The 27,628-nt window shown below is 64.4% G+C and overlaps 3 protein-coding genes across 3 annotated transcripts in view; all 3 read right to left on the bottom strand.

The window, feature by feature from the left end:
* TET3 (tet methylcytosine dioxygenase 3) overlaps window positions 1-16,190 on the bottom strand; it is a 36,492-nt gene extending 20,302 nt beyond the window's left edge. Inside the window, exons 1-4 of the mRNA XM_067312262.1 lie at window positions 16,038-16,190; window positions 14,230-14,379; window positions 7,550-7,651; window positions 7,178-7,234 (exon numbers count right to left, since the gene is read on the bottom strand). Of these exons, the coding sequence (XP_067168363.1) occupies window positions 7,178-7,234; window positions 7,550-7,651; window positions 14,230-14,379; window positions 16,038-16,190 (462 nt within the window). The remainder of the gene's footprint in view (window positions 1-7,177; window positions 7,235-7,549; window positions 7,652-14,229; window positions 14,380-16,037) is intronic.
* DGUOK (deoxyguanosine kinase) lies at window positions 14,966-22,296 on the bottom strand. Its single transcript, XM_067312346.1, has 7 exons — window positions 22,197-22,296; window positions 20,846-20,958; window positions 20,222-20,409; window positions 18,104-18,251; window positions 17,444-17,559; window positions 17,080-17,179; window positions 14,966-16,427 (listed from the first exon to the last, which is right to left on the bottom strand). The coding sequence occupies exons 1-7, from the start codon at window positions 22,243-22,245 to the stop codon at window positions 16,356-16,358; spliced, it is 786 nt and encodes a 261-aa protein (XP_067168447.1). The 5' UTR covers window positions 22,246-22,296; the 3' UTR covers window positions 14,966-16,355.
* A 1,479-nt stretch (window positions 22,297-23,775) lies between these two features.
* ACTG2 (actin gamma 2, smooth muscle) lies at window positions 23,776-27,628 on the bottom strand. Its single transcript, XM_067312288.1, has 9 exons — window positions 27,527-27,628; window positions 26,815-26,985; window positions 26,593-26,721; window positions 26,404-26,514; window positions 25,076-25,160; window positions 24,791-24,952; window positions 24,519-24,710; window positions 24,254-24,435; window positions 23,776-24,056 (listed from the first exon to the last, which is right to left on the bottom strand). Exons 2-9 carry the CDS (start codon window positions 26,938-26,940, stop codon window positions 23,913-23,915), a joined length of 1,131 nt encoding a protein of 376 aa, XP_067168389.1. The 5' UTR covers window positions 26,941-26,985; window positions 27,527-27,628; the 3' UTR covers window positions 23,776-23,912.

Raw genomic sequence — 27,628 nt, forward strand, 5'->3', positions numbered from 1 at the left:
TCCATAACCGCGCACGCAACTGGCAGCGGGCCGAGCCCCCGCGACGCCTGGCCGCGGCGCACGGAGCCACCGGGCACCGGGGCGCTCGGGGCCGGGAAAGCCCGAAAATACCCCTTGTTTTCCCTTTTTTGTGTTGTCTTTTTTTTTTTTTTCCCTTGTGAGCGTTCAAGCCTTTTTTTCCGGGCTTGGAGAGTGGCCAGGATGTTGTTTTCCCGGCCGTTCGAGGCGGAGGAAGAAGCAAAAGGGGAACGGTCGGGTCGCTCGCTCACCCGGTTCCGCGGCTTTCGGGCCCTTTCCGGCTGGGTCCCGCGATCTGCGGGAGCGGGGCAACGGAAAAAAACGTCCCAAAACTCCCAGGAAAAGCCCGCGGCGTCGCTTTTGCAGGGAGAGTGGAAAAAGGGAAAGGCAGAAACGCCGACTTGAGGTTATTTCACCTGGCACTGAAGCTTTTCCAGGGCGGAAAACGCGCTCGGGATGTTTCTCCGTCGCCTATCTATGTATTAAAAGGCTCCGGGTCCCGCGTGGCTCCGGGTGCCTTTCCCACGAGCCGGTGCCACGGCGTCCAAGCCGGGCCGAGCTGTGGGCAGGATCGGCCACGGCGAGTGCCGGCTGCCAAACGCTCATCCCGACCCGTTCCCGTGGTGCCGGCTCCCACGGGAGCCCCGGGATGGCAGAGCGGCAGCTCACGTTCCCGGCGCACGGCCGAGCCGGCAGCCGCCAACTGGCGCGGGCAGGAGGAAACGCTTCCCCGGCCGAGCGTCACGCTCCAGGCTCGGCACAGGGAGGGAGGGGAAAAGCTCTTGAAAGGGAAAAAGGGAAAGGAAAAAGAAAAAAAAAAGGAGAAAAAAGCCAGCTCTATTTTTGTTTCTTGGAGCCGCTTTTCCTTCAACACAGCTGACTGCTCCGGGCGAGCGCGCGGCTCCCGGATCGGCGCCGGCCGGGCAAACGCCGCGCCAACGCGGCTGCCGCCAATTCCCCAAGCCGGCAGCGCCAGGCACGGCCACGCGCTCGTGCCGGGGCCGCGGCGTCCCCCGCGCTCCCGTCCCGCCGGCTCCGCGGGGCGCTCCGGCAGAGCCGGTTCCAGGTGCAGCCGGTGCCCCGCCATCCCCCCGCTGGGGAAATTTCCACCCTGCCCTTGGGCCGAGCCGGGTTTTTTTTGCATTGCAAATGGGATGGAGAAATCATCGGGGCGAGAGGCGAGCGGAGACCTCGGAGCCTTCGCTCCGAGGCGGGAGGCTTTCGCCGGGTCCGGCCGCGCCGGTGAGCGACGAGGGAGCATTCGGGGAGGAAAGCGGCCACTAGCAAGTTTTCCAGCAGGGCAACGCTGCCGGAAAAAGATGCTCGGCCTGCGGTGCTGCCCCGTTCCCATGAGCCAGTGTTGTCCCGTTCCCACGTGCCCATGCTGCCCCGTTCCTGTGCACCGGCGTCAACACATTCCCGCGCACTGGCATCGCCCCGTTCCCAGTTTCACACCATTCCTGCATGCCGGTGTCACCCCGTTCCCGGTCTCACCCCGTTCCCGTGCACCGGCGCTGCCCCTTTCCCACACGCCGGCATCACCCCATTCCCAGTTTCGCACCATTCCCGCGCGCTGGCATCGCCCTGTTCCCAGTTTCACCCCGTTCCCGTGCACCAGTGTTGCCCCATTCCCAGTTTCGCCCCGTTCCCATGTGCCGGCATTGCCCCGTTCCCGGTTTCACACCATTCCTGCACGCTGGCATCGCCCTGTTCCCAGTTTCACCCTGTTCCCACGAACCGGCGTTGCCCTGCTCCTGCGCGCCGGTGTCACCCCATTCCCGCGCTCTGGCATTGCCCTATTCCAAGTTTCACCCCATTCCCGTGAGCCGGCGCCACCCCATTCCCAGTTTCGCCCTGTTCCTGCACTCCGGCATCACCCCATTCCTGTGCTTCGGCATTGCCCCGTTCCCAGTTTCACACCATTCCTGCACACCGGTGTCGCCCTGTTCCCAGTTTCACCCCATTCCCACACTCCAGCACTGCCCCATTTCCAGTTTCACACCATTCCCGTGCACCGGCATCGCCCTGTTCCCAGTTTCGCCCTGTTCCCGTGCTCCGGCATTGCCCCATTCCCAGTTTCGCCCCGTTCCCGCACTCCGGCGTCACCCCGTTCCCACGCACCGGCGTCGCCCTACCCGCACACACGGTTTGGAGGCTTTCCCACCATCCCGAGGAGCGGGAATGCCGGCAAGGCTCCACGGGCAAAGGCCGGGATCGCGGGGCGAGGTCGCTGCCGAGGGGCCGGGACGCGCCGGGGCGGCGGCTGCCCGGCGAGCCGCCCCGCCGGCAAAGCATCCGCCTCCGGAACGTGCCGGCGGCCTTCGCCCTACCTGCGGGCGCCGCCGGCCCCGGCCCTGCTCCTTCCAGCCGCTCCGAGCCGCGAGTGCCGCGGCCGGGCCGGGGGGGAGCTCGCAGGCCTCCTCCTCCTCCTCCTCCTCCTCTTCCTCCTCCTCCTCGCGGCAAGCGCCGACAAGTCGGCAGCGGCAGCGACGCGGGCGGGAGCCCGGAGCCGAGCGGCAGCCCGGCCCTACCCTGTCTGGCAGCGGGGAAGCGCCCGGAGGAGCCGGTTCCGCCGCCCCCGGAGCGCCCGGCGCCGCGGCGGGCCAACCGAGGCGCGGGCCGAAACGCCGCCGTCCTCGTGGCCTTCCTCCTCCTCCTCCTCCTCCGCGCCCACGCCTTTCCCAGCCCGCCGCGGCCGCCCGAGCGCTTCGCCCGCAGCCCCGGCCGCTCGCTTCCCGGGGCGCCTGCCGCCGGTGCCGGCCCGTTCCCGTTCCCACATGCCAGGCGCCCCGGCGGTGGCGGGGGGATTCCCGGCGCCTCCTCCGGCCGGGGAGGCAAGCGGACGTGACGGGCCCCCAAGTCACATCCGGGAAGAGCGGCGGTGCGGGGACGCCGCGGCCGGGCCGCATCCTGATCCTCCTCCTCCTCCTCCTCCTCCTCCTCCCGGGCGGCTGCTTCCCCCTTTCGCCACCGTTAATTCCTCTTTCCGCCAGGTGGGAAAACCACTTGCTCGCGGAGAGCCGGTGCCAGCATCGGAGCACAAAGCGGCTCCAAAATTGCATTTTTGCCGCTAGCCGCCAGGGCGGCACGTGGGTGCCGGCGAGGAGCAAGCGGGACCGCAGCGGTGCCGGTCCCGGTGGATTGGCGACCCGGAGCGGCACGGAAAAGCAGCGAGCGTCCCCCGAGCCTCCCACCGGGAGAGAGGCAAAGGGGGCGTCGAGGTTCCCGGTGGCTCCGCGGAGCTGCCGCGTCGGCGCTCACCCTGGCAGCGGGATCCGCGCCGGCTACGAGCACGTGCCGGGGATGCAACACGTGCCGGCAAAGCCGCTCCCACCCGCAGCGCAGCCGGAGCAGCTCCGATTTCCACGAAAGCATGACCCCGGACCCGTTTGCTCCAAATTACTCCGTTTTATCCCCAAATCTCTCACCCAGCCCATCCGCGTAGGGCAAGAGCGGGAGCATCCGGCACCGGTTCGGCCGGGCGGGAGCGAGTTCGGCGCCCCCCTCTCCCCCCCCCCCCCGCATCCGCGGGGCCCCGGCAGCGGCGCTGAGTCAGCGCCGGCACTGCTGAGTCACCGGAGCCGCATCAGCCTCCCGCGATCCGATGAGCTCAGCCGCGGGGGCTCCCGCGCCTCCGCCGCGCTCGCCCGCGCGCCGCTTCTGCCTCGGGGGGGGGGGGGGGGTTTAATCCCCCCCCCTTTTTTTTTTAAAGCCCAGGCCACCGGTTTGGGGACGCCGCCGATTTTCCCACGCTTTGCTCCGGGCGCAGGAGCCGCCGAAGCCCATCCGTAATCCGCACGTGCCGCCGGAGCGACCTGATGCCGAGGCAATTCAGGGCACCGAGGCGGGTGAAAAAGGAGTTAACGGAGGCGAGAGGCTCCGGCACCGGAGGAACTAAACAGCTCCCGCCGCTCCGGGATGCTCCCATCGTTTCCGTTAAAGCCGCCGGGATATTTGGTATATTTGGCCAGTGCTACATCTCCAAACGGCATGGGAAAAGTTCTCCTTGCCGAGGCCGGATCCCGCTGCTACCGGCCGGAGCCGAGCGGCCGTAAACGCCCCCGCGGCACAAGAGCGGCTCCGAGCGCCGCGGCCGGAGGAGGCGGCAGCTCCCGGCGCCTGCCGCTGCCCCCGGCTCCAAAATCGCCCCGTTTTGCAAGCTTTTTGCATCGCTTCCCTACTTTTTCCCGGCCTTTTCCTCCCGCCGCCGGCCTGCGGGGGCACCGGCAGCGTTCGAATTCTCACCTTCTGCCCCCCAAACGCCCCGGTTCCCGCGGGTTTTCCAAACCTGCCGGCTCGGGCGCTCGGGGCTCCCATCGCCGCGCGCCCCTCGGCTCGCGTTCCCCTTTCCCGGGACGCCCCCAAAACCCCCCCCCCCGCCCGCAGCTCGGCTTCTCGGGGCGCTTTTTGGCTGCCGCGCCGCCGGCGTCCCCGAGCCCCGGCGCTCGTGACGGGGGGGGGCCGATGACTCACAGCGAGGGAGGAAAAGGAAGGGGGGGGGGAAGCGCGGCGCGCGCGCGGGGCCGCCGTGTTTGTAAACCTAAAAAAAGCCATGTGCGGGCAGGCGGCGTGCTCCGGCCGGCGGCCGCCTCCGGCACCGCGGCGCCGACGCTCCCCGCGGCGCCCCGACCCCCGCCACCGCCGCCTTTTAGGTTTTTCTCCCCCCCTTTTTTTTTTTTTCCCCGCAAGATCTGCCATTTTAGCCGAAGCCAACGCGCGCCCCGGCACGCGCGGCCTCTCCGGCGCGGTCGGAAGAAGTTTCTTCCGGCGGGGGAGAGGAGCGCGGCTCCGCTCGCGGGGTCGGCCCGGCGCGCGCAGCCCGCGTTTGCCCGCTGTTGCGCCTCTTCACGTGAAACGCCACCGCCGCCACGGGGGTTAAAACCCCGGCGGCTCCTAAGGGATGGTGACGGAACCATTCCCGCGCCGGATCAGGTTTGGAAAAGGCCATGCATGGGCAAGGGACGGCGGTGCAACAGGGACCCTGGTGCAATGGGGACAAGGACCCCCATACAACAGGGACCCCAGTGCAACGGGGACGAGGACCCTGGTGCAGTGGGGACCCTGGTGCAATGGGGACGGGGACGGGTACCGTGGTGCAACAGGGACGCCGGTGCAATGGGGACGGGGACCACAGTGCAACGGGGATCCCAGTGCAATGGGGATGGGGACCATGGTGCAATGGGGACGGGGACCACGGTGCAACGGGGATCCCGGTACAATGGGGATGAGGACGCCAGTGCAATGGGGACGGGGGACCACGGTGCAACGGGGACCCCAGTGCAACGGGGACGGGGACGCCAGTGCAATGGGGACGGGGACCACAGTGCAACGGGGATCCTGGTGCAATGGGGACGAGGACGCCAGTGCAATGAGGATGGGGACCACGGTGCAATGGGGACCACGGTGCAATAGGGAAGAGGATGCCAATGCAATGGGGACGGAGACCCCAGTGCAACGGGGACCCTGGTGCAACGGGGATGAGGACACCAGTGCAACGGGGACGGGGACCACGGTGCAACAGGGACCCCGGTGCAATGGGGACAACAACCCCAGTGCAATGGGGACCCTGGTGCAACGGGGATGGGGATTGCGGTGCAACAGGGACCCCAGTGCAACAGGGACCGCGGTGCAACGGGGACCGTAGTGCAATAGGGACAGGGACCACGGTGCAACAGGGACCCCGGTGCAATGGGGACAACAACCCCAGTGCAATGGGGACCCTGGTGCAACGGGGATGGGGACTGCGGTGCAACAGGGACCCCAGTGCAACGGGGACCGCGGTGCAACGGGGACCGTAGTGCAATAGGGACAGGGACCACGGTGCAACAGGGACCCCGGTGCAACAGCAACCCTGGTGCGACGGGGACCACGGCACGGGGGGGGATGGGTCTCTCCCAGCGTGCCGGTGTTCCACGGGGGCGCAGACCCTCCTCCTTCCCCAAATTTCCGTGCAAAGGCGGGTCGAAGAGGCACTGGGCGCCACACGCAGAAATCGGCAAACCGGGAGCAATTTGCTTTTTCTTTTTTGTTTCCTCCTTTTCCCTTGCACAGCTCCCATCTGACCTGCCGCTCCCTGCAATTACCTGCGATAACGGGTCCGGGTGGGGAATCGGAAAAGCAAACCTCGGCGCGGCTAATTGGGTGCCAAAGGCCGGGCAGGGGGCTGCGCGCGCAGCCGCCGGCGGCAGAGGCTCCGGCTCGGCCCGGCATGATGCAACCTCCGGGCCCAGGTGCACGGCGCAGCCGGCGCCGGCAAAGGCCGCTTTCCCCACGGAGCAAAACCTTTGGGAAAGCGCCGCCTCGGAGGATCCCAGCCGGATCCGCCGGAGCTTGGCACGGGCACCGAGCCGCCGCCGTGCAGGCAAATAATTTTTGCAAAAGAGCAAAGCCCGGCGGCCTGATCGCCGGGAAAGCGAGGAAACCCCCCCCCCCGCTGCCGCTGCCGAAAACGCCGGCGGAAGAACTTTCCGCCCTCGCGCCGGCTCCTGCCCCGCTCCGTCCGGCCGCTCGGGGCGAGCGGTGCCGCCGAGCCGCAAGGGGCCGGGGAGCCGCATCCCGCGCGGCGCCAGCGGAAATGAGCCTCCGGGGCCCGACGAGCCCCTTTTTGGGGGATTTTTTTAATTTCTATTTTTTAATTCCCGTTGTCCCCCCCCCCGCTCCACCATGCCGGGCGCGGGGTGACAGCCGCCACCGGCGCGGTTACGTCAGCGCGACGTCACGCCGGCTCCCTTGTTAGCATCGGCCGTATGCCTGAGCTCAGCACATTTGGGAACGGAGCCGGGTTGGGAGGGGGGGGGAACGGACACATGGTGGGGGGGAGGGAAAAAAAAATTAAAAAAAAAATAAAAAAACCCAAAAAACACCGTTTCCCTGCAAACGCGCAAAGGCAACCGGCGCCGGCACCCGTTCGGTTTTGCTTCCGCGCCGGGGCGCCGGAGCAGGGAGCCGCTTCCCCCCCCCCCCCCCGCGCGCACACAATGCCGAAGGGATAAAGGGAGCCGAGCGGCGGCGGCGGCGTTGCTGCACCGGGGGGTGGGGGTGGAGGGGTTGCAATCCCGCCGCCCCCCCCCCCCAAAACCCCCGCGTCCCGCGCCGGCCCCGCTTTGTCCTGCGGCGCTGCCCCCCCCCCCCCCCCCCCCCCCCCGCAGCGCGGCCGTACCTCCGCGTCCGGCGCCGGCTCCCGCGCCCCGGCCTCCTTATTGTCCCTCGCTGCCACCTGCGAGAAAAGGGGACGCGAGAGAAGAGATGAAGAAGGAGCGAGAAAACGGGCCGAAAAATGGGGGGGGGGGGGGAAGAAAAAAAAAAGGGGGGGGGGGAAAAAAGGGGGAAAAAAAGGGAAAAGCAGCGTTTTGCTTGCCGGGGGGGGGGGTGGGGGGGGGGGCAGATGTCCCCGATTAAACCCACCCGGTGGCGGCTTTGGGGAGGAAGGGGGGGGGGCCGGGACTTTTTGCGTTTCGGCACGGCAAGGAAGAGGAGGGAGGAAGGGAAGGGGGGGGGTTGGTTGGAAGGGGAGGGGGGGGGGGGGATTTACCTGGGCCCCGCTCTCAGGCCGGCATCCGCCCGCCGCCGCCGCCGGCCGCCGCTCGCCGCCGGCAGCCCCCCGGCCCCGGGCAGCCCCCGCGCGGCGCCGGCGCTACCAGGAAGCCATCTTGTGCGGCGGCTCTCGCCTCGACGCTGCGCCGTCACAGGCGCCCCGGCGCGCCGGGGGGGCTCCGGCGGCCCCGCGCCCCCGCCGTGGTGCCACCGCTGCCACCGCCGCGGCCCCCCGCCCGCCGCATGGGTGTCCCGCCTCAAACCCCCCCCCCCACCACCGCCGCCGCCGCCGCCTTTGCCACCCCGGCGCCCCTGCGCGTTGTTGCGCGTTGTTGCGCGTGTGTGTATGTGTGTCCCCCCCCCGCCGCCGCCACCGCTGCCACCGCCGGGCCCCCGGGCCAATCGCCGCGGCAGGGAGGCGCTTGCCGGCCTGGCGACGACGCCCCGGCCGAGAAACGTCCCCCCCCCCCCCCCCCCCGCCATCCCGTCCTCGCGTTGCCCCCGGGGGGGGGAAACTGAGGCACGCGGCGGGGCGACCCCCCCCCCCCCCCCAAGCAGGCCCTGCATCCCCTGGGGAAAAGGGGCGCTGCGCCCCCCCCCCCCCTCCTTGCAGCCCCCTCCTTGCAGCCTGCTGTCCCCCCCCCTCCGTAACCGGCGTCCGAATTGGCCCCCACGGGATATTTGGGGTCTTTCGAAGCCCCCCCCCCCCCCAAGCGGTTCGGCCGGTGCTGGCGGCGAGGCGAGGCTTGGCGGGTAACGCGCCCCCCCCCCCCAAGGATGGGGTCTGCCGGCCCCGGGGGGGGGGTTATCGCCCGGGGGGGGGGGGTTATTATGTCCTTGGGGGGTTGTTATTTCCCACGGGGGGGGTTATTGCCCGGGAGGGGGGTTATTACATCCTTGGGGGGTTGTTATTTCCCACGGGGGGGGTTATTGCCCCAGGGGGTTATTATTTCCCACGGGGGGGTATTGCCCACGGCAGATTATTGGCCAGGGGGGCTGTTATTTCCCACGGTGGGGGTATTTCGCACCAGGGGGTTATTTCTCATGGGGGGGGGGCATTTCCCACAGCGGGTTAATGCCCACGGGGGGGTTATTATTTCCTTGGGGGGGGGGTTATTGCCCAGGGGGTTATTTCTCATGGGGGGGAGTATTTCCCACGGCAGGTTATTGCCCAGGGGGTTGTGATTTCCCACGGGGGGGAGCATTTCCCATGGTGGGTTATTGCCGGGGGGTTGTTTTCCCACGGGGGGGAGGATTTCCCACGGGGGGGTATCGCCCAGGACCACGGAGACCCCCAGGAACGGCCCCCAAACGTTAACCCCGAAGCCCCGCGCACCCGCCCGGCCCGACCCCCCCAGGACGCTCGCAAAGCCCCCAAAAAAAAGCCCCCGCGGCCTCGGGAAGGGGCCTTCCGGCAAGGGGGATGCTGCCGGGCATCCGGCGGGCGACACGGAATCCCGAGCCGGCGCCGAGCCGGGAAAAACCAACCAGCCGGGCGGCTGCCGGCGCCGTTCCCGTGCGGAAACACGGAGCCAGCGGGTACAGAATCACGCTTGCATCGCGCCGACCCCCTTCCCGGCACCGGCTACAAAATCCCGGGTGGATTTAACTAACGGGCCCCTCGTTTTCCGGCCGCGCTGCCGGGGCTCGGCCCAACCGGCAATTTGCTCCCGAGTCATTTTTAGCCTGTCGCATCGCAGCCTAGATTTGAAATATTGTCGCCGTCGGCATGGCAACCGCATCCTCGCCGGGGCGGCCGGCGTTCCCGATTAACCGAGGGTGTCCCGGGTCCCGGGGCGCCGGCTGGGAAGCGCGCGGCGTTCCTGCGCGAAACCAGCCGCGGAAAACCGGGAAACCCCCCTACAACAACCCTCTAACCCAGCTGCCGGCGACCGGCTGACAAATTTAGCAACTTTTTTTTTTTATTAGAAATGCTTGAAACACAATTAGCCCTAATCCCGCCGGCTTCCGGCACGGGAACGGGACGTCAAACTCGCTTAGGGGCTTCGATTGCGCAGGGCCGGGGCCGGGGCCGGGATCGGCCCGCGGAAGGAGGCGTTTGGCGCCTGCCGGCCGGGAATTTTCCCACAGGTCAACACCCCTCCGACGGGAATTCATCCCGCCGAAGAGCCCACACCGCGGGAACGGGCCTCCCGCCCACTCCGCCTCCGGCGGGCACCCGCGGCACGAAGTTGAGCCGTTCTCAGCCCGCCCGCGACGTTTCGCAGCGGCGCCGGCCGGGCGGCTCGGATGTGCGGGAACCGAAGCCGCGGCAGGCGAAATGCGCGGGAAAAGCAGCTCATCCCAGCAAGCAGCCTGCCGCCCCGGCCCTGCGCCTTTAAGGATTATACGTGCCGCGTTTTGCATCCGCCGGGAGCAACCACCCCGGCCGGTAAAACCAGAACTATCAAGCCGGAGCGGTGCCATCTTTGTCCTATATATATAATGCCGCAACTCGGACCCCGGCGGCCCCCAGCAGCACCACCGCGGTGCCGGCGGTGGGAATAAGCAAGCGGAGCGGCTTTGGAGGGAGCAAAAGCTCCCATTTTCCCTGCAAATGCCCTGGAAAACCCAAGCGGGGGCTTTTCCGCTAAGAGCCCGACGGCGCGGCGGCGCCGCGGTTGCAACTTCAAGCGACGAGGAAGTTTCTTATTAAAAATAAAAAAAGACGCCTGACCCCGTCACCGCGATAGATCCTGCTAATTCCCGCGATCCCTAAAAACGGCGCAAAGGCAGAGCAAGGGCAGGGAGGGGGAAAGGCCGGGTCCGGGGGGCAGAGGGCTGCCAGACCCCTCCGACGTCTCCGGGGGAATTTGGAGGGGGTGAGGACACGGGGGAAGGCTCTGCGGGACGGTCCACGGGCGCCCGAAATGTTCCCAAAGTGCAAGAAAAAGCCCCAAACCCACCCGGGGGGGCCCCGAGTTTTTCCCACGGCAGAGAAAGCAGCTTGGCTTCATCCCTACCCGGCGTGCGGCCGAGGGCGCCCATCGCCATCCTCGCCGGCACCTCGCAGCGCCTCCGCTCGCGGTGCTTCCCGGGTCAGCCGCCGTCTCGCCGCCGGAGCATCCCGGCCATCCCGCTCCTCCCCGGCAAGGCGACTTCTGCGGGGCAAAAACGGAGACAAGAAGCAAATGAAGCCGCTGGAGCTGCAAAGCTGCAGGAATTGCAAAGCTGCAGGAATTGCAAAGCCGCCGGAGTTGCAAAGTTGCGAAAATTGCAAAGCCGCCGGAGATGCAAAGCCGCAGGAATTGCAAAGCTGCAGGAATTGCAAAGCCGCCGAAGTTGCAAAGTTGCGAAAATTGCAAAGCCGCCAAAGTTGCAAAGCCGCAGGAGATGCAAAACTGCAGGAATTGCAAAGCCGCCAGAATTGCAAAGCTGCAGGAACTGCAAAGCTGCCGGAGCTGCAGGAACTGCAAAGCTCCAGGAGTCGCAAAGTTGCAGAAGTTGCAAAGCTCCAGGAATCGCAAAGCCTCCGGAGCTGCAAAGCACCTGAGCGAAGTAACTGAAAGCGCGAGCAGCAAACCCCGGCGAGCACATTCGCCGCTCCGGGCTCGGGGTGCTTTCGCTCTCCAGCCTGGACTTGAATTTAAAGCCAGCGCAGCGACCTGCAATAAAAACGCCGTCTCCAGGCGACGGCGGCGTGCCCCTGCGAGGCACTCGCACCTCCGAGGCCAACGCGGTCGCTCGCTCCCGACGGCTGGCGCAGATCCGCCGCTTTCCTGCCGGATCGGCCGGGGCGGGGGAGAGACTTTTGCAAAGCGGGAGCCCCCCGCAGCCCCCCCCGTCACCCCCAAACCCACCCCCCCGCCCCGGGCTGCTCCTCGGTTTCTTTGCAAACGGCTTTTTCTCCCCCTTTGCTTCTCCGCAGCACAGATTTTTCGCTAAACTTCAGCCCCGATTTTTGCAGAGCTTGAGCCCCACATTTTGCAGAGCTTCAACCCCAATTTTTGCACAGCTTCAGCCCCAAATCTTGCCTGTCAGCCCCAATTTTTTACATGTTGGACCCAAAATTTGCAGAGCTTCAGTCCCAATTTTTGTATGTTGGAACCAAATTTTGCAGAGCTTCAGCCCCAATTTTTGCACGGCTTCAGCCCTTTCTCTGCCTGCGCTGCTCCGTGCGCGTTTCACAGCCCCGGAGCTGCTTCTTTTCCACCCTTTGGAAAACTCTCCCCCCCCCCCAAGCCCGAAGAGCCCCCGGAGCGGCGGCTGCAGGGTCGTGGGGGTGGTTTGTACCTGGGCTGTTGTTGCGGGGTCGCTGGGGGTCTGCGCCGGCGACTGACCCCGGCTCCCTGCCCCATAACCTGCCCCACTGACCCCGGCTCCCTGCCCCATAACCTGCCCTGCTGACCCCATTCCCTGCCCTTCAGCCCCCCCCCCCCATGTCCTGTCCTGGACTTTGCCCTATATCCTGCCCCACTGTCCCCCCAACTCTCTGCCCCACGGCCCCTGCTGGCCCCCCACTCCCTGCCCCACAGACCCCCTGCTCCCTGCCCCATAACCTGCCCCACTGCTGCCCCACTCACTGTCCCGTACCCTGCCCCACCGCCCCCCCACTCCCTGCCCCATAACCTGCCCCCCCAGCCCCTCCACCCCGCTCCCTGCCCCATAACCTGCCCCTCAGCTCCTCCACCCCGCTCCCTGCCCCATAACCTGCCCCTCAGCCCCGTACCCTGCCCCATAACCTGCCCCTCAGCCCCTCCACCCCGCTTCCTGCCCCATAACCTGCCCCTCAGCCCCTCCACCCTGCTCCCTGCCCCATAACCTGCCCCCAGCCCCTCCACCCTGCTCCCTGCCCCATAACCTGCCCCCCCAGCCCCTCCACCCTGCTCCCTGCCCCATAACCTGCCCCTCAGCCCCTCCACCCCACTCCCTGCCCCATAACCTGCCCCTCAGCCCCTCCACCCTGCTCCCTGCCCCATAACCTGTCCCTCGGCCCCCTCCCTGCCCCACGGCCCTGCTCCCTGCCCCATAACCTGCCCCATGGCCCCACTCCCTGCCCCATAACCTGCCCCACTGCCCCCCCACTCCCTGCCCCATAACCTGCCCCCCCAGCCCCTCCACCCTGCTCCCTGCCCCATAACCTGCCCCTCAGCCCCGTCCCTGCCCCATAACCTGCCCCTCGGCCCCCTCCCTGCCCCATGGCCCTGCTCCCTGCCCCACGGCCCCGCTCCCTGCCCCATAACCAGCCCCTCGGCCCCCTCCCTGCCCCTCCACCGTGCTTCCTGCCCCATAACCTGCCCCATGGCCCCGCTCCCTGCCCCACAACCAGCCCCTCCGCCCCATCCCTGCCCCACGGCCCTGCTCCCTGCCCCATAACCTGCCCCACGGCCCCGCTCCCTGCCCCATAACCAGCCCCTCCGCCCCATCCCTGCCCCATAACCTGCCCCATAACCAGCCCCTCGGCCCCGTCCCTGCCCCGCGGCCTCGCTGCCACGTGCTCGGGCGGCCGCGCCCGGGGCCTCGCGGCGCCCCCTGCTGGCCCCGCCCCCCGGACCCCCCCCGGGTCCCCCCCGCCCCGCCCCCGGCACCACCCCGCGCCCCCGGGTCCCGCCGCCCGCCGCCCCGCCCTCGCCACCCCCAAACGGCCCCTTCGCCTCGGCCCGGCGCTTCCCGAGGCGCCTCCGTCGCCGGGGCAAATCGCCGCAGAGCCGCCTCCTCGGCGCCGGCCCTCCCGCTCCGTGCCAGGCCTGGTCCCGGCCCGGCCGCAGGGGCACCGGGTGCGAAAACGGGGGCAAAACTGGGTGCCCGCCGCAGCGGACATCGCGCCGGCTCTTCCCGCTCGGCTTTCTGCAGCAGCGCTCAGCGCTCAGCCGGCCGACGGCAAGTTTGCACAGCGTGCGGAGTTATGATGCAGAAAATCACATTACCTTGACTCCTCTGGCTCGCCCTCGCTGGCTTTCTTCACGTGCCTTTTTTTCCCCCTCTTTTTTTTCTTCTTATCAGAGCGTAAATGACGTCCGAGAAGCGATCATTGCAGAGTCGGGCACCCTGCGCACCCGCCAGCTCCGCAGGGAGCCGATCGCTCCTCACCTGGCTCGGATCCGAGCCACGACAGCAAAAGAACCGACATCCCGCCCAGCATCGCTTGGAGTCACTGGGAGCAAACACCACAGCGCCAAAGTCCCGCAGCCGGCGGGGCACTGCGACCAGGGCCGGGCAGCTGGGGGGCCCCCGGGAATGGACCCGTTAATCCAGGCTCGCTAGGAGCTCCTTCGCGCTGGGATCACCGGAGCGGAGGGCGTGGATGCCTGGCCAGCCAAAACCCAGCTCATCCAGGCGTGGGCATCCCGCGCTCTTTTGCGGGCGTTTGGCTTCGAGGCTCTCCGCTCCGGCTCCGCGCATGGCAGGACGCAGGCAGCCATCTGTCTTTTATTATTAATGCATGAGCTGCACCATCTAAGTGTTTGGCTCGAGTTGAAGCTCCATCCCTCTGGCTCCCTAAAAGTTACTTGGGCTAGAACAAAACTCACCAGGCCCTGGAATAACAGGATTAGGGAGATTAAAGACTCCCACCTCTTGCACAATGCAACTTTCCAAGTGTTGCTAGAAAGAATAACAAAGCCCAACACGTTCTCCCGCTCTGGAAGTCAGTAACGTGGCTCTCGCGGCCCAGCTGCGGCTCCAGAAACATTGCTTCGCTCATGCCTTCCCCCAAGCCCCAGCGCACCCGGAGCTCACCGCTCTCGGGCCGTTCCCTAGCCTTTGCCTCTGCCCTTGGAGGCGCAAGGAAAGCGGGAGCCTCAGCTCTTCCTTCAAAGCTGGTTCTGAATCAGACCTTGGGTCCAATTCAGCCAGGCAATTCCCGGTGGTCTGGGCCGCTGTGTACCCCTGCAAAGGGAGGAGGCAGAATTGGGAGAGTCACTTGGTAAAAACGAGGCTTAAAACCGCAGATCCTTTGGGCACTGATGGACAAAGCACATCACAACCTCGCAGCCTCTCTTAGGCCGTAGCCTCCAGGGAAATAAATACAACTGCATGTGTGTGTCCACCCACCCCTGGAAGGGAGCTGGAACTCACGTGGTTCCCTAGCACAAGGGTGCCAGTGTTGCTCGGGCAGAGACAACCTACGGGAGCAAGCACGGGGCAGCCCCGAGGCTGAACCCACACACAGCTTCCCACTAAGAGCAGCACAACCGGGATCCGAAGCCATCTGGAAAAGGCAGACCAGGAACCAGGCAGGTATTGGACAGACACCAATTCCCCCCATGCAGCGTTTCCCAAGGGAAGGAAGAGGGCTGCGAATCATCCTGGCTCAGCCTGCCATGTGGCCCCAACACGTCTCCAGCGGAGCCCCGGATTGAACCCCGGCGTCCCAACACCCAGGCCACAACGCCTGCGTTAGCCTCATCTTCAAAACTCCGCGCAATGGGGGAATTCACCCCCCTCAGCGCCTCTCCCTGGACATGGACGCAGTTCAAAACGCAGAACAGTTTTACATTGCTTTGTTTTTAATTTAAAGGGAGGAGGGGGAAAAAAAAAAAAAGGTTTGTCATAACTTAAACACAAGCCAAATAAAAGCACAAAGATTTTCCTTTGGAATTTAACCAGTGCATTAAATTCACATTACAAAGCATCTGCTCCTCCAACATCCCCAGCAAACATCTACAGATGTGGAAGGAGCTCTAACGCACAGGCCGAGGCACGGCACGGAAACGCGAGCCTCCCAGCACGTACTGCGTTGCAGGGACGGACACGGCGAGGTCTCTGGGCAGCTCTGTCCACGGTCAGCTCTTGCCAGGCTGGGCGAGCAGCGCACTTGGTCACCCTCCCATACGGAGATCCAGGCTGTAGGGTGGGCAGCTCGGACGCTCCCCTTGACCACAGCAGTGGGGGAAACCGTGGCCCTGGGGAAGCCGGACTCTCCCTCCCATCCCGTCCTTCAACTGGCAGGCGGCAAACGCGCTGCCCACGAAGCGCAGCACCCGCAAACGCCCCTGCAGAGGCGTCTCTGCTGCTTAAAGGAGGCTCCTTCGCCTCCTGCCCGGCTTCAGACAGGTCCTGCCGCCACCTCGTGGGCTGAGGTCTCCCCAGGGCTACAGGCCTACGCCTCTACAGCCACAGGCTGCCTCTCCGTGGGGAGAACTGCAGCGTGGAAACGCTCGCAAGCAGGAGCAAGATGTGCAGACGCTGCGTGTGTTGCATCTTTGGGAGCACCCCAGATTTAGGCCCTTCGGACTTCCTTGGAAGTCTCTCAGACCCAAACGTCAGCTCCCGCTGAGAGCACGCCGCGTCACAGACCCAAAGCACAGAAAGCGCATCAGAAAACTGCAGCTTTGGAAAGGGTTTTTTGATTTGTTTTGCTTTTTTTCCTTAAGATTAAAAAAATCCTGTGTTGTTTGTGCTATAAATACACCTTTTGCCCAAGGCAGGAAGAGGTTAAAATGACTGCAGAAGACAGCTGGGAAGCAGAACCCAGATGATCTGTCCCCTGTCCTCAGTGTTAGGATCCAAAAATCTTCGGTGCCAGATGCAACAGCAGCACCCACCCAATTCAGTGCCTCACCACCCTTCAGAAGCTCTTCCAGACAACCGTTCTCCAGAACTCCCTTCTCTCCCAGGCCCACACGTTTCGCCTTGTTACCGAAGTGCTGTGGCCTCCCCTCACCTACCTCCCAAAAGCCTCCAGCACCACCATCCATCCCCTCCTTTGCCCGCCGTGCAGCCAGTGTGGAAGCTAGGGGGGACCTGTTGCTCGCTGGAGCGCTCGGGTGACAGTACCCTTTCCCAGTTCAACGCTAACCGCCCAATTGCTCGGTTTAGTCTTTGGTGGAAAGCGATACTGTTGGGTCCAAGAAGTCTCAGAGTTAAACTCCCGAATGAGGGTTAGGGCACGACGGCAAAGCTTCGGATCGCAGCATCTTGACAAAAGCCTCCACCTGCAAGGAGGAGAGCCCGTTTCACAAAGCGTGACACACTGATCACGTCGAGACAGCACACGCCAGTTATTAATCGATTAACTCCCAAACGAGGGCTCTTCATAGAGCAGAAGGGTTTAACAGGCTCAGAGAGAAGGGCCACGTTATTTTCTTCACGGAAGTACTTAGAAGGGGCACATTTATATACTGTGGAAATACAACCTGCCAGGGACAGTCCAGCAGCTCCTCACCAACACACAGCTGTGTTACGGCTTCAAAAAGGTTTCCCACCAACCAGAGTTTCAAGGGAAATTAGGATAGGCTGGTTGTCACAGCCTTGCTGGGATCTGGCCAAAACTCAGAGGTTAGAACTATTCCCCGAGAGAAGTAACAAGATCTCCTGTAATCCCAAACCACTGCTTTCCCACCATCCACCTCCAGCAACACCAGAGGCTGCAGTACCAACCGCAGGACCTGAAGAGGACCACGGTGCCAAGAAGGATCCTGCAGCATGTGACGGCTGGCGGCTGCCCTCCCGCTGCTGCCCTGACTGAACCGCTGGGTTTGCGAGAGCCCCCTGGGCTAGCTAAAACCAGCCCCAGCAGAGAGGTCACGACGCTCCCCGCAGCTAAGAGGAGGAAGCTCAGGAGAAAGGCACCTCTGCTCTGCCTACCTTTGTCATGAGGACATCCTGCACTGCCGCATCACGCTCGAAATCTTGATTGACGTCAAGCACCAGGACAGAAGCGCTCCTTAAGTTTGCGAAGTGGACCCTGAAGAAGGCAGGGAGAAAGAACCCGAAGGGCAGTGCCCTTTAGCAAAGAGCAGGTAAAAAGGATGGCCATCCCCGTGGAGAAGAGGAACAGTGTTGCGTTGCGAAAGCGTGTCTGCTGCATGTTATCAGAGGAAAATTTAGCAGGGAAGGGACCTCTGGAGGTCTCTAGTCCAACCCCCTCTCCTCCAAAAGCCACGTTATTCACATATTTCAAGGAGTCAGACTTTGTGAGGCACCCCGAGCTGTCCTTGCTCTCACTCACTCTGTGGTTTTCTCCACCAGCCAGCTCTCGTGCTGAGCATGAAGCTGCTGCAGATAGTCCAGCTGGACTCCCTTCTCCTCGGACCTCGCCCTCCGGTGCAGCCTCTCCAGGCATTTCTACAGAGGGAAGCAACAAGACTCGAGTTTAACAGAGGCACAAGAGAGCGCACTACAAGTCAGGTGGGCAAACCAGCCCAAGAGGAGAAACTACATGCGGCAATAACAGCCATCGGAATCAGTATTGGGTGGCCAACAACCCCAGAGGCAGCCGGGGGCCCAAAGCTCTTCCTCCCAAAACCCAGGACCTTCAAGGCAGGTATCTGGGCAAAGCGTTAGGGGAAGGTGAAGAGCTGCTCTGGAATCTACAGCAAAACCACCAACTTTCCTGTGGGAACAGGACCAGGTGCTGCTGTGGGCTCCTTGCTCCCTACCCTACAGGGCAGCAACTCGCATGAACAAGTGTTTCGGCACTGCCAGAAGCTGTCCTGGCTCCGGCTGCAGCAGAGTCCAGCTTCCAGGAGCTGCACTGGGTGTCCTGGAGATCCAAGGTCTACCCTTGCTTTGCCATCGCCTTGCTGCAAGATGCCGGCCTAGCCCACTTCCCCTCCTTTCTCTCCCCAATTAACACGGAAAGCAAATGGCTTTGGCAGCCCTCTGTTACCTCCGGAGCTGCCTGGAGATACAGGAAGCCATGCAGAGCGACGCGGTCCCCGAGCTCCTGCAGGAGGAAAGTGTGCCAGTCCTGGTAAATGGTCCACTCCAACGGATTCAAGTGGCCAGCCTCAAAGAGGTTTTTCGCAAAGACATACCTAGGAAGGGACAGAGGCGGGGACAAGGTAACCCCACCAGCCAGGAAACCCGCCAACCCGCACTCCACCGGAGGCCGCACCTAGCAGGACGGAGAGCAACTCCTCGCGGTCACTACCAACACAGGCAGGTACCAACTAGCAATTGAGAGCTGCAAGTCCTTAACCATCCCATGAGGAATCGATGCTCGGGGTATTTTCACTCCTGTTCTCCTTTTCTGTCCCAACTGGCCTCAAGAGTACGCACCAGGCACCCCCCCGGAAAGGGTTCGGATTCCTGCCCCAAGCAAAACACTGAGCGGACAGGCCTTAGGAGCTGCTCTGAAGATGCATCTTGGCAGAGGAGAATACGGTTAAGGAAAGAAGCTCTCCTGCTGCAGGCAGCCCACCCAAAACCGCTGAAGTCTAAAGGCTGTGCCAACATCGCTTTGTCTGCAGTAGCAAGAGGTCCTGAAGGAACCAAGTGCCTAAGTAATCGCACTGCGTTTTTAACCCAGCACTGCCACAATTCCATTTCCCTGAGCTCAGGAGAAACTTGAGCAGTCAATCACAGCCAGGAGTAACAGTTCCACCCTTCCCTCCTCACCTCACAAGTTCGGCCTCCACCCAAAGGCCCTGCTTACACTCCTCCCGCCCGGCATTTGCGCTTTCAGAGTGCTCTGGCATAGTTTGTCCTTGTGCCTCCGGCCACGTCGCAAGCGTGTCAGGGATTCTGTTGCTCAAGAGTCACCAGCTCAAGTGCTAACGTATGTCAAACGGCCCAACTCCACCACAGCACAGCAGGTACCTTTCCAAAAGGACAAGCACCTCCTCCCCGATCTGCAGCAGAGAGCTGAGGAGCACCAGAATAGGCTTCCAGTTCCTATTTTCGAGTCAGCATCCCGCTGAACACTCAGATCCCTGCTATCTGGCAGCACCCACACAGCACGCCGCCCAGCTGCTTCCAGCTCCCACACGCAGCTTCCATCCAACAGGCCAGGCTCACTCGTTTCGGTGCAACAACGTACACAGCAACGCAGGGCCCCTGGTTTTCAGGGTTTCTAACAAGCCATGCACGGAAACGGTTCGCACGTGTTTAACGCAAACCCTGCTATGCATTATTCCACAGAACTGCCTGCTCCCATGCTGGAAAGAAAATCCCATGGCAGCAGCGAGCCAGCACATAAGGAGCAGGAAAGAAGAGCCACCGTACCAAGGAGCCAGGCCCTCAAGCCTCCCTACGCAGCCCGCTCACTCAAGCGCCCTTTAGTGCTGCGCTGCTCAACGCAACCACGACAAGTCTGTTTTCCGAGGGAGAACCACCTGCTCCATCCAAACCGCCAGCTTGCACTGGGGACTGCACCGATGTCCTTGGATCCATCCTTAATACATGCCAGAGCAAGAGAGAAAACACAGCCGTCTGGCACGGTTAACCGTTTCCAAGCTAAATAAACGGGACAACCATTACGTAGCCCGTGAGGCGTCGCCCGAAGGATTTTACAGAGCAGGTCCACAAGAGCGAGACCAGTCCAGCCACTGCCTCTGCCTGACATGGGTCAGAAGCGAATGGCAAAGTGCAAAAACGGGTTCGAAGATCTGGGTGTTCCTGCTGCTTTCTCTGGTGTTCCTAGAGCACCGGTTATCAGTGGACCTACCATGAGGAACACGTGCATTTCTTTAATTAAGCATCGCTTTCGATTCTGTGCCGAGTGGAGGCTGCAGGGTCGTTCTCTTATCTTCACCGTGCACGTCTTGGGGCTGACTAGTTTCTAAGATGCCCATTTTTGCCTCAGTCACTTCATTCCTTTTACATTCGCTGCTATCGACTGCCATAAAAATGATGTTTATTGGGCACTTAATTCTCTTTTTTCTCTATTTTAATTAAAGACCTCACAATTTCAAGATGCTGTGGCATTTCTCTGCACACCCACAGGGAGTACCGTGGCTCAGATGCTGCTGCAAAGGGCTTGGAGCAGGGTTTCTGGGTACCCTACCTGTCGCTGTACACGGATCTCTCAAAAACCTGCACAGGCTCCGGGGTCTTCAACAGCCTCTCTGCAAGCGGCTCCAGCTGTGCCTTAAGTCGGCTCATGCAGGAGTACGTCTGGAAGGTGTAGGACCATCGGGATGGCTCCTGGTAGATCATCTGCAGCAGGTTGCCGAAGCTCTGAGGAGAGGAAGCCTGCGAAGGAACGACAGAGGCACACTGAAGGCAAAACCCCACCGGAGAGAGAGAGGGGCGGGAAGGCAGATATTCCCAGTGACACACGAGGCTTTAACATCAACGTGGGAAAGGACAAACTATAACTGCAAACGGTTACAGATCCCAGACACAAAAGCAGAGGTGGCCACCTCTGCAAGCTTAACCATAAACTCCCCTTTCTTAGCTACTTCTTGGGGACCCTCAAAAAATATTCCCTGGATCTGCAGATACAGACGCGTTTCCACGTTTCCTGCGGATCAGCTACCGTTAGACCGGGTGACCAGGGTACCGAGAGCTGCGTGACCGCAGCTACACGCAACGCTGCACAGGCTGCAAACGCCATGCCGAGAGACAGGCTGCCCACAAAAGGGTCACGCTGTTTCCCCAGCCCCTCGCAGCCGGCTTTCACCCTTACCTCTTTTGTGCCCGGAGCTTGAACCTTTTGCCATTGCGCCACGGGTTCAGTCACCAAGTGCCATTCTGGGAACGTCCTTCCGAGGAGCTTTACGAACGTAGACTTCCCCACGGCTCAAGGAAAACACAAGAAGGGGAGTGAGAACCTGGCCGCGTGCTCGGAGAAGCACGGGCAGAGCTCCTGAGTAACTGCACACTTCCGCTTGGCTGCTAAAGTGCAACCTCTTCATTTTAAAGCACCAGGTTTAAGTACCTGAGCAGACTTTTATTCATCTAACCTGCCAGAACCAACTGAACCGTCTTTATCCAAACAAATGGTGAGCGCAGATTTTATTTTAAAATACATACTTAATTTAAGTGGCTGTAAACGCCTGCTCTACTCCAAAGGGAATGCTTCCCAGCGGGACAAAAACCCACCTCTCCTCCAAAATGCAGTAATAGATCACAGGGCTTTTATTAGCGGAACATAAAAAAGCTGCAGTTACGCAGAGCCCCCGGAGATGTTTCATGACACGCCAGTGCTACGGCAGAGTTAGCTTAAGGTTAGCAGGGGGGAGAGCGTGGCACCCCCCTGCCCCCCCCCGCAATCAGCCCACCAAGGCTGGGACTACGTCACTGTTTATACACATCTTGTACAACCCCTGTGCTGGCTCCAAACCCCCCCACACACCTCGACCCCCCTCCCATTACACCCCCGGCAGCCCAATCCCCTTCTCCGCACCCCAGGCCTCACAGACACACCCCAAAGCCCCCCGCTACAACTCCCCCCACACACCAGACCCCCTCCCATTACACTGCAACCCCCTCCCCTCACTCCAGACCCCCTCCCATTACCCCCCAACCCCCTCCCCTTGCACTAGACCCCCAACACACACCCCAACTCCCCTCCCATCACACCCCAGAGCCCCCCAGCACCCCCAACCCCTTCCCCTCACAGCAGGCCCCCTACACATATCCCAGACACCCCCAACACACCCCAACCCCCCCGGTTACACCCCAAGACCCTCTCCTCAGCCCAGAGCCCTTCTATTATGCCCGGATACACCCCCCCGCACCCCAAAGACCCCCCATTACACCCAAGACCTCTCCCCTCAGCCCCCTCCACCCAAGCTCCATGACATCGCACCCAGAAGACCCCCCCATCACACCCCAATCCCCCCCCCAAATCCCTCTGCCACAGCTTAAGCCCCCCAGGACACCCTAGGCCCCCCCCCCCACACCACCTCCGACCGTTACACCCCGAGCCCCCCCCACTCCTGACCGTTACGCCCCTGCGCCCCACCCCCACCCCGGCCGTTACACCCCGGCCGTTACGCCCCGGGCCCCCCAGCTACACGCCCCGGCCCCGGTACCGATGTTGCCCTCGATGGCGAGCCGCAGCGCCGCCCCGCACCGCCTCATGCCGCCGCCGCCGCTCCCGCCTCGCCCGCAGGCGCCGCTGCCGGGGGGAGGAGGGGCGGGGGCCGGGCCGGGCCGGCACGCGCGCACGCACGCACGCACGTACGTACGTACCTACGTACGTACATACGCACACACGTCGCGGCCCGCTGACGCAAGCGCGCCGGGAAAGGGGGCGGAGCGGCGCGATCGCGCTGCGGAGTGACGCTCTGCGCGCAGCGGCGGCCCCGCCCGCGCCGCCCCCGCGCGGTCGCTGTGTGCGATATGCTAATTTATGCTAATTTTTATGGGCGGTGCCTGGGCTCTGCCGCGCGCGCGAGGGGGCGCCGGCCCGGCCGCTGCGTGGGGCGCGCGCGCGCGGCGGCGGGGGGGGGGGGGGAGCCCCGGTGTCAGCGTGGGGTGCACGGGCACCGGCGTGGGGTGCACCGGGCACCGGCATGGGGCACCCAGGGGTATCGCAGGGGGTCAGGGGCATCGGCGTGGGGCACATGGCCATCAGCATGGGGTGCCCTGGTATCCGTGTGAGCCCGGGATGTTGGTGTGGGGCTGGGCATCAGCATGGGGTCGGGGACATTGGCCTGGGGTGCCCCAAGGCATCAGCAATGGGGTTGGGGACATCAGCATGGGGTTGGAGACATCAGCCTGGGGTGCCCCAGGGCGTCAGCATGGGGTTGGGGACATTGGCCTGGGGTTGGGGACATCAGCCTGGGGTGCCCCGGGGCATCAGCATGGGGTTGGGGACATCGGCTTGGGGTCGGGGACATCAGCCTGGGGTGCCCCGAGGCATCAGCATGGGGTCGGGGACATCAGCCTGGGGCTGGGGACATCAGCCTGGGGTTGGAGACATCAGCCTGGGGTGCCCCGAGGCATCAGCATGGGGTTGGGGACATCAGCCTGGGGCTGGGGACATCAGCCTGGGGTTGGAGACATCAGCCTGGGGTGCCCCGAGGCATCAGCATGGGGTTGGGGACATCAGCATGGGGTCGGGGACATCAGCCTGGGGCTGGGGACATCAGCCTGGGGTTGGAGACATCAGCCTGGGGTGCCCCGAGGCATCAGCATGGGGTTGGGGACATCAGCATGGGGTCGGGGACATCAGCCTGGGGCTGGGGACATCAGCCTGGGGTTGGAGACATCAGCCTGGGGTGCCCCGAGGCATCAGCATGGGGTTGGGGACATCAGCATGGGGTCGGGGACATCAGCCTGGGGTTGGGGACATCAGCCTGGGGTCGGGGACATCAGCCTGGGGCACCCCAGTGTCAGCTGGGGTCGGGTATCCAGGTGGGGGTATCAGCCCGGCCACGGGGCATCGCCATGGGGGGGGGGGAACGTCAGCATCCCCCGGGGTGTTGCAACGGGGGTTGCGGTATTGGGTGGGGGGGGCACAGGGCGCTGGTGTGGGGCCGGGCTGTCAGTGCGGGGTCGGGGTGCCGGTGTGGGCTGGGGGGGGGGGCACCAGCCGGCTGTCACCCTCCCCACCCCCGCGGGGACCCCGCGAGCCCCCCCGGAGGAGCCCGAGAAACGGGGCAGAGCCTCGAGAAAAGGTTTTAATGCTCGCTGGAGTTGCTCGGGAATTGCAAGGGGAGAAGAGGAGCCGGGCGCCCCGGTCCCCGGCGCGGGGGACATGGGGGGGGGGGGCCGCGCCGTGCCGCGTCGCAAGGGTGGGGGGCTCAGAAGCATTTCCGGTGCACGATGGAGGGCCCGGCCTCGTCGTACTCGGGTTTGCTGATCCACATCTGCTGGAAGGTGGAGAGCGAGGCCAGGATGGAGCCGCCGATCCAGACGGAGTATTTCCGCTCCGGGGGGGCGATGATCTGCCGAGACACCGGGAGCGACGGGGTTACGAGCCAGCCGCGGACCCCCCCTCCCCCTTCCCTTTTCCCACTCTCCGGGTGGGAACAACCCCCCGTGCAACCCCTTCTGCACCCATCCCGGCTACCCAACGCCCGGCAAAGCGGGCACCGGGGGGGGGGGGTTTTGGGGTAACCCCCCCCCCCCCGCCGCGGCGTACTTTGATCTTCATGGTGCTGGGGGCCAGCGCCGTGATCTCCTTCTGCATCCTGTCGGCGATGCCGGGGTACATGGTGGTGCCGCCGGAGAGCACGTTGTTGGCGTACAGGTCCTTGCGGATGTCGATGTCGCACTTCATGATGGAGTTGTAGGTGGTCTCGTGGATGCCGGCCGACTCCATGCCTGGAGGGGGGGGACGACGACGATGACGATGACGCGGGGCCATCGAGCGCCCCAAGACCCTGGCGCCCGCTGCGGGGCCTCACCGATGAAGGAAGGCTGGAAGAGGGTCTCGGGGCAGCGGAAGCGCTCGTTGCCGATGGTGATGACCTGCCCGTCGGGCAGCTCGTAGCTCTTCTCCAGCGAGGAGGAGGAGGCGGCCGTGGCCATCTCGTTCTCGAAGTCGAGGGCCACGTAGCAGAGCTTCTCCTTGATGTCGCGCACGATCTCCCTCTCGGCTGCGGGAGGCGGGAGGGCGGCCGGTGAGGCCAGTGGCGGTGGGATGCCACCGTCCCCGTCCCCGTCCCCGTCCACGTACCGGTGGTGACGAAGGAGTAGCCCCTCTCGGTGAGGATCTTCATGAGGTAGTCGGTGAGGTCGCGGCCGGCCAGGTCGAGGCGCATGATGGCGTGGGGCAGCGCGTAGCCCTCGTAGATGGGCACGTTGTGAGTGACGCCGTCGCCCGAGTCCAGCACGATCCCTGGCGGCGGCAACGGCCGGGGCCGGCGGCTCGAGGGCGGCTCGGCCCCCGCGGCGAAGCGCCGGAGGCACCGGCGGCCCCTCGGGACGGGATGGGATGGGACGGGACGGAGCGGCTACTCACCGGTGGTGCGGCCGGAGGCGTAGAGGGAGAGCACGGCCTGGATGGCCACGTACATGGCGGGGACGTTAAAGGTTTCGAACATGATCTGCAAGGAAAGGCCGCGAGGGTCAGCGCGTCGCACGGAAACACGGGCCTCGGCGCATTGCACGGACACATCTGGGGTCGGTGCATCGCAGAGGCACATCTGGGGCCAGCGCGTTGCGGAGAGACGCATGGGTCGGTGCATCGCCCAGGCACATCTGGAGTCGGTGCATTGCACACAGATGTGGGTCAGGGCATTGCCCAGGCACATCTGGGGTCGGTGCATTGCACACAGATGTGGGTCAGGGCATTGCCCAGGCACATCTGGGGTCGGTGCATTGCACACAGATGTGGGTCAGGGCATTGCCCAGGCACATCTGGGGTCGGTGCATTGCACACAGATGTGGGTCAGGGCATTGCCCAGGCACATCTGGGGTCGGTGCATTGCACACAGATGTGGGTCAGGGCATTGCCCAGGCACATCTGGGGTCAGGGCATTGCACACAGATGTGGGTCAGGGCATTGCCCAGGCACATCTGGGGTCGGTGCATTGCACACAGATGTGGGTCAGGGCATTGCCCAGGCACATCTGGGGTCGGTGCATTGCACACAGATGTGGGTCAGGGCATTGCCCAGGCACATCTGGGGTCAGGGCATTGCACACAGATGTGGGTCAGGGCATTGCCCAGGCACATCTGGAGTCGGTGCATTGCACACAGATGTGGGTCAGGGCATTGCCCAGGCACATCTGGAGTCGGTGCATTGCACACAGATGTGGGTCAGGGCATTGCCCAGGCACATCTGGAGTCGGTGCATTGCACACAGATGTGGGTCAGGGCATTGCCCAGGCACATCTGGGGTCAGTGCATTGCACACAGATGTGGGTCAGGGCATTGCCCAGGCACATCTGGAGTCGGTGCATTGCACACAGATGTGGGTCAGGGCATTGCACACAGATGTGGGTCAGGGCATTGCCCAGGCACATCAGGGGTCGGTGCATTGCACACAGATGTGGGTCAGGGCATTGCCCAGGCACATCTGGGCTCGGTGCATTGCACACATCTGGGGTCGGTGCACTGCCCAGGCACATCTGGGGTCGGTGCATTGCACACAGATGTGGGTCAGGGCATTGCCCCAACACATCTGGGGTCGGCGCATCACCCGGAGAAGCTGCACACGACGCGCCGGGCAGCAAGACGCCGGGGAGAGCTCTGCCCTCGGCGTCGCACCGTAACCCACCCCCCCCCGCTCTTCCGGCAGCGGCGCCAAGCCCGAGCGCGGCCGCCCCCCCGCCGTCCCCCCCGCACCTGCGTCATCTTCTCGCGGTTGGCCTTGGGGTTGAGGGGCGCCTCGGTGAGCAGGGTGGGGTGCTCCTCGGGCGCCACGCGCAGCTCGTTGTAGAAGGAGTGGTGCCAGATCTAGGGCGAGACGGGGGCTCAGCGAGGCCGGGGGGGGGCACGATGCCACCGGCCCGGCCGCCGTGCCGCCGTGCCCACCTTCTCCATGTCGTCCCAGTTGGTGATGATGCCGTGCTCGATGGGGTACTTGAGCGTGAGGATGCCCCTCTTGCTCTGCGCCTCGTCGCCCACGTAGCTGTCCTTCTGGCCCATGCCCACCATCACGCCCTGGCGCCGGCGGCGGGAGAGACGCCTTCGTTAGGCTCGTTAGAGGCCCCGGCCCCCCCCCCGCGTCCCGCCGGCGTGCCCTCGGGTACCCACCTGGTGCCGGGGGCGGCCCACGATGGAGGGGAAGACGGCGCGGGGGGCATCGTCGCCGGCGAAACCGGCCTTGCAGAGGCCGGAGCCGTTGTCGCACACCAGGGCGGTGGTCTCCTCCTCGCACATGCTGCGGCCGGGAGCGGCTGCCGACGGGGCGAGACTGGGCGAGAGCTGGGGGGGGGTGGGGGGGCGCGGGGGCCCGTGAGGACCTCCGTCCCTGCCCTCGGGGCCCCCCCGGGCGGAGGTGCTCAGCACCGGGCAGGATGGTCCCCCCCCCCCCCCCGTTCCATGCGGTTCAGCACCTGGGAAGCGCCGTATCGCATCGCCGACGAGGCCCCGGGGGGCAAAACCCCCCCACGATGGGCCAAAAATAAAAATAAAATCACAGCGACCCATTCCCGCGGCCGGGAAAAACCCGACGGGACCGCGGCTCCCTCCGCGGCGTGAGCGCTCCCGCGTTGGCCCTTGCGCCCACCGCGGGAACCATCCCGCCGCGGGAACCGTCCCACCGTGGGAACCATCCCGCCTGGGCCCAGTGGGGATTTTCCCACCCCCCCCCCAACAAAATCCGCGCCGGACCCCGTGCGAAACCCAGCCGAAGGGACGCCGCAGCCGAAGGGGCACCGCAGCCGCCGGCGCTGCCGCCCCGCCGGAGCTTCTCCCCGTGCGGGCAGCGGCGGGCGCGGGGCGAGCAGCCGCCTGCCGTACTCACCGCGGAGGCGAGAGCTCCTTTCCTCTGGGACCGAGTCCTGCTGCGCCTTTGGTATAAATACCAGGGAGACTTGGAAACCTCAGAGGCGGATCCTCTCTAAAC

This window comes from Apteryx mantelli, chromosome 29, assembly GCF_036417845.1.
Source record: "Apteryx mantelli isolate bAptMan1 chromosome 29, bAptMan1.hap1, whole genome shotgun sequence".
Classification (NCBI taxonomy): Eukaryota; Metazoa; Chordata; class Aves; order Apterygiformes; family Apterygidae; genus Apteryx; species Apteryx mantelli.

What these genes read in the sequence shown, in the direction of transcription:
- DGUOK (XM_067312346.1), bottom strand. Translation starts at nt 22,245, where the DNA reads ATGAGGCGGTGCGGGGCGGCGCTGCGGCTCGCCATCGAGGGCAACATC. An exon ending in CTGGTGGAGAAAACCACAGA is followed by an intron (nt 17,180 to 17,443) that starts GTGAGTGAGAGC and finishes TGCCTTCTTCAG; the next exon opens with GGTCCACTTCGCAAACTTAA. An exon ending in AGGATGTCCTCATGACAAAG is followed by an intron (nt 16,428 to 17,079) that starts GTAGGCAGAGCA and finishes TCCTCCTTGCAG; the next exon opens with GTGGAGGCTTTTGTCAAGAT.
- ACTG2 (XM_067312288.1), bottom strand. Translation starts at nt 26,940, where the DNA reads ATGTGCGAGGAGGAGACCACCGCCCTGGTGTGCGACAACGGCTCCGGC. An exon ending in CGCCTCCGGCCGCACCACCG is followed by an intron (nt 24,953 to 25,075) that starts GTGAGTAGCCGC and finishes TGCCGCCGCCAG; the next exon opens with GGATCGTGCTGGACTCGGGC. An exon ending in CCAGCACCATGAAGATCAAA is followed by an intron (nt 24,057 to 24,253) that starts GTACGCCGCGGC and finishes GTGTCTCGGCAG; the next exon opens with ATCATCGCCCCCCCGGAGCG.